Source organism: Myotis davidii, unplaced genomic scaffold (genome assembly GCF_000327345.1).
Source record: "Myotis davidii unplaced genomic scaffold, ASM32734v1 scaffold73, whole genome shotgun sequence".
NCBI classification, from domain to species: domain Eukaryota; kingdom Metazoa; phylum Chordata; class Mammalia; order Chiroptera; family Vespertilionidae; genus Myotis; species Myotis davidii.
Window position 1 is genome coordinate 2638380 of NW_006286675.1, and position 8685 is coordinate 2647064.

General features: G+C 45.9%; 1 protein-coding gene across 2 annotated transcripts in view; it reads left to right on the top strand.

The window, feature by feature from the left end:
• Nucleotides 1-8685, top strand: part of CPNE9 (copine family member 9) — a 22505-nt gene that overhangs the window by 1281 nt on the left and 12539 nt on the right. Inside the window, exons 5-13 of one of the 2 annotated variants that reach the window (XM_006758228.2) lie at nucleotides 175-211; nucleotides 425-427; nucleotides 724-800; nucleotides 5726-5789; nucleotides 5905-6008; nucleotides 6248-6352; nucleotides 7725-7766; nucleotides 8089-8164; nucleotides 8276-8329. In XM_006758228.2, the coding sequence (XP_006758291.1) occupies nucleotides 175-211; nucleotides 425-427; nucleotides 724-800; nucleotides 5726-5789; nucleotides 5905-6008; nucleotides 6248-6352; nucleotides 7725-7766; nucleotides 8089-8164; nucleotides 8276-8329 (562 nt within the window). Of the gene's footprint in view, nucleotides 1-174; nucleotides 212-424; nucleotides 428-723; nucleotides 801-5725; nucleotides 5790-5904; nucleotides 6009-6247; nucleotides 6353-7724; nucleotides 7767-8088; nucleotides 8165-8275; nucleotides 8330-8685 lie in introns of those variants that run through there. The other variant, XM_015560353.1, reaches the window with a different exon arrangement.

Consider the following 8685-nt stretch of genomic DNA (forward strand, 5'->3'; position numbering starts at 1 on the left):
CAGCAGGCCCTGATTTGGCCTCGCACAGGTCTGACCCTCTGCGACTCTGACTCCTACCCCAAAGGAGGTCCCGGTTTAATTCTGGCCGCAGTTTTAACCAGCACTTGAAACTCGACCCCCTTTCCAGGCTCTCCCCTACGGGCCCGCCCGACGCTGCTCCTACTCTCTTTCCAGGTACAACGTCGACTCCAAAACCAACATCTCCAAACCGGTGAGCGAGCGTCCCCTCGCGGTCTGGGCACACGTGCGTCGCTCAGGGTGAAACGACCCTCTTTGGAACCCTCCTGAACCTCTTAACCCCGACTCTACCTTCTTTGGTCCGAACCCACCCTTCCCGACCCTTCTCCGGTTCCTGCCTCGGCTTCCCACCTGTGCCTCCTACTCACTGCTCGTCTTTCTTCTCGGCTGCTGCTGGGTCCTGTAGAAGGTGAGGCTGAACCCGGCTGGGCGGAGTAGGGAGGGTGGAGGTGAGGGGTCGGATGGCAACATGGAAAGCAGCTTAAAATGACAGGACCAAGAAGGGGAGCTTGCTTAGGGAACACCACCCCCCCTCGCCCCCTGCTCTTTTAAAGCACCGGCTGGGCGGTGGTTCTTGCTATGTCCCGCCTCCTTGAAACACCCTGGTCGCTGTGGCTGGGCTGGTGTGGCCTCTTCTCCAGGGCTGGGCTGGGACTCTGCACCCCCAGCCTCTCCAGGCCTCGCTGACTCTGTGTCCCTGTGCAGGATTTCCTGGGACAAGCGTTCCTGGCCCTGGGAGAGGTGATTGGAGGCCAGGGTAGCCGCGTAGAGCGACCCCTCACGTAAGCTGAACTGGAAGGAGTGAGGGGGGAAGGGTGGGTGCCTCCAAATTCTCCTCCCAAAGATCCTGCTGACCTGGTAGTAGTAGAAGCTGGGATTCCCCCTGGTCAGGAGCCTTCAATGGTTCCCATCATCCTCGAGGGGTAAGCTCTAATCTCTAGGATTGTGTTAAAGTCTATCTCAGGCCCGGCATGTCTTCTCTCTCTCCTCACTGGTTTTCTAAGTCTTTCAACCTATAAGGTCCCACTTCCAATCTCTTCTCTTCCATGAGGTTTCCACGCACTAAGTCAAGTCCTCTGGAATTTCCATTATGTACTAAATATTTCTTAGCATGTTTCATATGCCATTCCCCATGCTAGACACCAGGGATATATCCATTTCACAAATATTACTGGGCATATACTCTGTCAGCCACTGTTTAAGGGGCTTAGGCTGTAATGTGAACAGAACAAAGATTCCTGCCCTTGGGGAGCTTATACTAAGGAGTGGGGGGTGAGACCTACAAAATAGACATAATAAGTAAATTACATAACATATTAGACAGAAAGTGCCATGGTAAAAAGCTAAGTAGAGCAGAATTAGAGAGATTGAAACAAAATGGTTAAGTGGGCCTCTTGGAGAGGTAACTTTGGGGCAATGACCTGAAGGAAGGAGGGGAGTGAGCCATGCAGATGTCTGGAGGAGGAATGTTCCAGGAAGAGGAAACTGCCAGTGCAAAAGCCTGATATGTTCAAAGAGCAGCAAGAAGCCAGTGTGGCTGGAGCCAGGGGAGCAAGGGGAAAGGAGGAAGTGATGTGGGAGAATTAACAGTGAGGACCTTATAGCCATTGTAAGGATTTTAGCTTTTGCTCTGAGTTGGAAGTCACTGGAGAGTTCTAAGCAGAGAAGTGACATAATATGACAATGCTTTCAAAGTATGATGCTGGCTGCTGGGTTTAGAATAGATCTTGGTACAACAAAGGTAGAAGCAAGGAGTCAACTGGAAGGCTATTATAGTAGTCCAGGGAGGTAGCAGTGAAGGAGGGGAGAAGTGGTCAGATTCTGGATATACTGTGAAGGTGGAGGCAACAGTTTCTTGACAGATTGAATATGGATGTCAGAGGAAAAGAGGAGTCAAGGATGACTGACACCAAAGCCTTTGACTTGAACAAGAGGATGGAGGGAGTTGTCATAAACTGAGATGGTTAAAAAAAAAAAAGTCAGGGAGCAGTAAGTTGGTGGGGAATTCTATCAGAAGTTCAGTCTGACTTGTTGAATTTCATAATTTTTATTAGACATTCGAATGGGGATGTCAAGTAGACAATAGGATACATGAGTCTTGCCCTAGCTGGTTTTGCTCAATGGATAGAGCATTGGCTTTTCGACTGAAGGTTCCAGGTTCGATTCCAGTCAAGGGCACATGCCCGGGTTGCAGGCTTGATCCCCAGTAGGGAGTGTGCAGTAGGCAGCCAATCAATGATTATCATTGATGTTTCTCCCTCTCCCTTCCTCTCTGAAAACAATAATAAAATTTTTTTTAAAAAGATACATGAGTCTTAGATGCTCTTTAAGGCCATAAGACTAGATAAGCTCACCAAGGGAGTGGAGAGAGAGAGGGTCAAAGATGGAGACTCCATGAGATGGAACTAGAAAAGGAGACCAAGAAGAAGCATTAGGTGGTGTTGTCCGAAGCAAAGTGAAAGACTTGGATCAGGGAGGAAAGTGACTACCATGTCAAAAACTCCTGCATGTTAAGTAAGGTAAGAATGAGGAATTTGCCAATGGACTTAGCAAGACAGAGGTCACTGGTGACTCTGACAAGCATAGTTTTGAAGGAGAGACAGTTGGAGAAATTTAGAAAAGAATGAAGGGAAGGGAGTCAAGGAATCTTTCAATGGGCTTTGCTGCACAGAATAGAAGAGAAAAGGAGGGGTGGCTAGAGAGGAAAGTGAGGTCAAGAATAGTTTTGTGCCTGGCCGGTGTGGCTCTGTGATGAGCATCGACCCATGAACCAAGAGATCACTGGTTCGATTCCTGGTTAGGGCACATGCCCCGCTTGCGGTGTGCAGGAAGCAGCTGATCGATGATGTTTTCTTCTCATCGATGTTTCTATCTCCCTATCCCTCTCCCTTCTTCTCTCTCTAAAAATCAATTTTGTAAAAAAAGAATAGTTTTTGTAATTTTTTAATATGAGAAAAATTATACCACATTTGTATGTTAAAGGGAAAGACCCAGTGGAAACTGAAGTAACAAAATGAGGGGGGAATTGCTGGAGTGATGCCCTGTGTAGGCAGGCAAGAAGATGGGAATGTAGCACACAGTGGAGGGGTGAATAGACACATGCATAGTCATTTATAGCGTTGGTAGGAAGATGGTTGTGTGGGTGAAGATACCGGAGGCAGAGGAGATGTGGTGGGTCTGTGGACATTCTCTTCTGGTTGCTTCAGTCTTGTCAGTGAAATAGGAAACAAGGTCATTGCTGAGAGTGAGGATGGGGGAGGAGGTTTTGGGGGTTTGAGTAGAGTAAAGAAGGAGTGAAACTGCCACCTAGCAGAACTGAAGAGTAAAGAATCTTGGGACCTATGGTATGACTATACACGGACCCTCTTGAGGTTTGTGGTCATGCATTTATAATGAGACTAGCTGGCCAGTGTTGTTCAGTGATTGAACATTGACCTATGAACCAGGAGATCTCCATTCAATTCCTGGTCAGGGCACATGCCTGAGTTATGGGCTTGCTACCCAGTACGGGGTGTGCAGGAGGCAGCTGATAGAAGATTCTCTCTCATCATTGATGTTCCTATCTCTATCCTTCTCCCTTCCTCTCTGAAATCAATAAAAACATATTTTAAATATATTTATATATAATAAAATAAGACCAATTAGAGCCCTGACTGGGATAGCTCAGTTGATTACAGCATCATCCCAATATGCCAAGGTTGTGGGTTTGATCCCAGTCAGGGCAAATACAAGAATCAACCAATGCATGCATAAATAAATGGAAGAACAAGTCGATGTTTCTCTCTCTCTCTCAAATAAATAAATAAATAAATAAATAAATTTTAAAATGAGGTCAGTTAGCATGATTATGTTTTCCTCTGGTCATATCAGTTGTATCGGTGCAGTATGGGTTGGGCAGAGAATTGGGTTTAACTAGGGCAGTGGTTTCAACAAATAAGTATATTAAAGTGAGAGAACAAGGGAAAAGGGTAGGATGCAAGGTAGTGACTATTATAATCACTGACTGGAATTTACATTGGGTGAGAAGGTGAGAGAGAACATCAAGAAGGTGAAAAGCACCCTAACCGGTTTGGCTTAGTGGATAGAGCGTCGGCCTGTGGACTCAAGTGTCCCAGGTTCGATCCCGGTCAATGGCATGTGCCTTGGTTGTGGGCACATACCCAGTGGGAAGTGTGCAGGAGGCAACTGATTGATGTTTCTGTCTCATTGATGTTTCTAGCTCTCTATCCCTCTCCCTTTCTCTGTAAAAAAAATCAATAAAATGTGTTAAAAAAAAAAAAAAAGAAGGTGAAAAGCAGTGAGAAGGCAGTAGGTTCAGTGACTTTGTCCTGGATGTGCAGGTGAAGAATCCCTGTACTCATCACACTTGTCTTTTTAAAGTACAAAAGGTCAAAGATCGAAGAAGCCAAATAAATGGTTCAAAATTCTCATTTTAAAAATGGGAAAAATCGCATAGCAAGTTGGTGCCAGGACTTGAATTTGGAACACTCTGACCTAGCTTTCCTCTCCCATACTTGGGATCCTTTTGAGGATCAGGGTTCATAGGTCCATGTAAACAAGGTTCCTGTTTGGAGACCCAATGCAAGTTGGAGATAGGTGTCCTGGTATGCAACCTTCATGCACATGGGTTAGGAGAGGTTAAGGCTTCCCTTGTCTTTTTGTTGTTGTTGTTAATCCATTGATTTCTAAAGAGAGTGAAAGGGAGGGAGAGGGAGAGAGAGACATATCAATCGGTTGCCTCCTTCAGTACCCGACCTACCATTGCTGGGGATTTAACCTACAACTGAGGTACAAATGCCCTTGCCTGGGAAATGAACCTACGACCCTTCGGCGGTACATAGTCCGAAGCTCTAACCACTTAGAAACACCGGCCAGGGCGTCCCTTGTCTTTTTTTTTTTTTTTAATATATTTTACTGATTCTTCACAGAGAGGAAGGGAGAGGGACAGAGAACCAGAAACATCGATGGGAGAGGAACATCGATCAGCTGCCTCCCGCACACCCCCCATAGGGGAAGTGCCCGCAACCAAGGTACATGCCCTCGACCAGAATCGAACCTGGGACCCCTCAGTTCGAAGGTTGACGCTCTATCCACTGAGCCAAACCGGTTAGGGATTTTTTTTTAATATGTTTTTATTTATTTTAGAGAGAGGGGAAAGGAGAGGGATAGAGAGATGGAAATATCGATGAGAGAGGAACATCATCGATCTGCTGCTTCCTGCATGCCCTCAACTGGGATTGGAGCCCGGCAACCGGGCATGTGCCCTGACTGGGAATCGAACCAGTGACCTCTTGCTTCATGGGTCACGGCTCAACTACTGAGCCATGCTGGCCAGGCTTCATTTGTCTTTTATATTTCACTCTTCACAGTCTTTGGAAAGCACAGCATCTTTGATCTGACAAATAGGCCCTTTACCCCAGGTTTGGATAGAAATTCCAGGACTTTTAAATCCTATGTCTTTCTCATTATACCATTATGAGATGCCCACCTAGGTTATATTAGCCCCAAACAAGACTATAGACCCCTCCCCAGTCAAAGTTAAACCCTTCCCCACTAGGAGCCACTCAGGACAGAAGGGGACACATTCAGGGAACTGTCAGTAAATAGCAAAATGAATCCCTTGGCCCACCCACCCAATCCCAGATTGGCCACCCCAATCCTTGTTGCCTACTCTCCCCCCTCACAAAGAGGCTTTTTCTGCTTCCAGGGGTGTACCAGGAAAGAAGTGTGGGACCATATTGCTGACCGCAGAAGAGCTTAGCAATTGCCGGGTTAGTAAGGGCCACATGCTAGACCCAGAAGGCTTGCTTCTCTCCCCAAACTCCCTTTAGTGGACTGTCTGAGGCTATGGGACATTCGAGGTCAACAGCCCAACTCCATCCCTAGGACATTGCTACCATGCAGCTGTGTGCAAACAAGCTGGACAAGAAGGACTTCTTTGGGAAATCAGACCCCTTCCTTGTGTTCTACAGGAGCAATGAGGATGGCACGTGAGTCACTACTCTCTCCAGTGGCACCCAGCCTCTCCCACTGTGACCATGGGCCCATTAGGGTTCTTAGGTTGGGCATCGTAGACTCCACCAGGACCTGAGTCCAGAATTCATTCAAGGAAGCACACAACATGGGCTTTAACAAGTGGGAGAATCCCCAAAATCTCTAAGAGTATCAGGCCTTCTCTCTGGGCTCAGTCCTACCCAAAGGCAAGTTTTAATCTCTTGCTCCTCTCCAGGTTCACCATCTGCCACAAGACAGAGGTTGTGAAAAACACACTGAACCCCGTGTGGCAGCCCTTCAGCATCCCTGTGCGGGCACTGTGCAATGGAGACTATGACAGGTCTGCTTCAGCATACGCTAGGGAGTGAGAGGACAAGGGCATGAGAGTGGGGCCCCAGAATGATGTCAGAGAGTCATAATAATGTTAGAGGATCCTGCTCAGTGAGACAGTTTTGGGCATGGAGATGATTGGATGGAGAAGCAAATGGATAGCCACATGGATGGATGGATGGATGGATGGATGGATGGATGGATGGTTGGGCAAATGAACAAATGAGTAAGAAGATACATGGGTGGATCGTCAGATGGATGTATGTAGACTGGTGAATTGATGGGTGGGTATATGGATGGGTGTTATAAGAGGATTGATGGATGGGTAGAGGGGGAGATACATGAATGGATAAGTGGACTGATGGCTGGATTAGTGGATGGACAAATTATGTATAGATGAGTAAATGGATAAATAGATGAATGACTATATGAGAGATTGCTGGGGTGCATCTCTCATTGGTGGACTAAAGAGGCAGAGGGATGATTGGAAAAGAAGGAGGATAAATAAATGGAGTGATAGGTATATTGATGGGTGGACAGATGAATGGATAATAGATGGATGGATAAATTAGTTGATGGATGAGTATAAAACAGATGGACAGGCTGATCATATAAGCTAATAAATGGGCAGTATGAAGATAGGTGGGTGGAAAGATGGATGGGCACAGAAATGGTTATAGATGAATGGAATATCAGATGAACAGATATCAGATGGTCAGATGTTTGGTTGGACAGGCCGATGGATGCTTGCATGCATCAATGAGTCAGTGAATGGCTGTATGTATAGTTAGATGGATGGACAAAGATAGGAATTAATATGTAATTGGATTGGCAAATATATGGGTAAATGGGTGGCTAGATGGATAGATAGATGGTTGAATGGACTGCCACACAGATCAATGGACATATGGGGGTGACTTAGGCATAGCAGTTAAGAACAAGGTCTTTGGAACCAGGATGTCTGAGTTTAATCTCAGCTCAGTTATGATCCTTAGTCAAGTTACTATTTTGTTTTGTTTTTGTACTTCAGCTTCCTTATCCAAAACGTAAGAATAATAGTACTTACTTTATAAGGTGGTTGATAAATGAGACAATCTGTGAAAGTTCTGGGAACAATGCTTGGAATATAGTAGGACGTGGTAAAGAATAGCAATAGTGGTACAAAGAGCAGCAGTAGTAATAGTAGTACTGGTAGTGGCAGTAGATAGTTGGGTATTGTGCATGGATTGATGAATGAATAGATAGAATAGATGGACAAATAGGAGGAACGTTGATGGAAGGACTGATGGGTAGATGGGAAGATAATTTGTGTATGGTAAAGGTGGGGGTGTCTCTAAAATTTGTCATACACACCCAGCCTATCTTTATCTTTTGCATTTCAGAACAGTGAAGATCGATGTGTATGACTGGGACCGGGATGGAAGGTAGAACTGCCTTCTCCTGTACTTAATCCAAACAGTTCCCTATAATGTGTAGTACCTTCACTAGAACCCCCAAAGTGGCTTTGGGAACCAGGAAGGGTGATGATAGATACCAAGACCTTGGGTACAACTGATCCCCTCAGTTGTCTCTCTAGTACATGATCTCTTCCCTTCTCTTCCCCTTAGCTTGGCCATTCTTCTGGCCCTAGCACCAATGCCCTACAGCTCAAGTAGAGTAAAAGGATAGTGAGAATAAAAGTCTGTTTTTAGGCCTGGTTCCAAGCCAGCAGCAGCTGCTACTCACCCACCCCTGGCCTCATTGCAGCCATGACTTCATTGGTGAGTTCACCACCAGCTACCGGGAGCTGAGCAAGGCCCAGAACCAGTTTACAGTATATGAGGTGAGAGCTCCAGCCCTGCCCAGGTTGCCCAGGTCATCCCTCATCCCAGTGTGATCAGTCTGTAGTTCCCTCCCTCGGTTTCCCACCATCACTGTTATCTTCCTCACTTAGGTACTTAACCCTCGGAAGAAATGTAAGAAGAAGAAATATGTCAACTCGGGAACTGTGAGTGCTCCCTGGAGATCTGACCTTCCCTGGATCCCTGACCTTCCCTGGATCCTTCTGTGTCTATCTCCATTGACATAGCATGTTGGGGGTACCAAAAGGCTGTAGGTACACATTACTTGGATTAGTAATGTTGGGCAAAAAGTGGCACCATTAAGTTTTTCCTCTTTTTTTCTCAACTGTGGAAAATTTTTGATCTTTACTCTTTTTGTAGAATATATTTTTTAAAAATCTAAATTGTATTTCCCAATTTAATATACCTTTGGAAATCCAAATATGTTTCTGACAGCTTCCTCTTTTTGCCCTTTCCGAAATTGGAGAAGGTGGGTCAGGGTGTGGCAGGGGTGGCATCATGG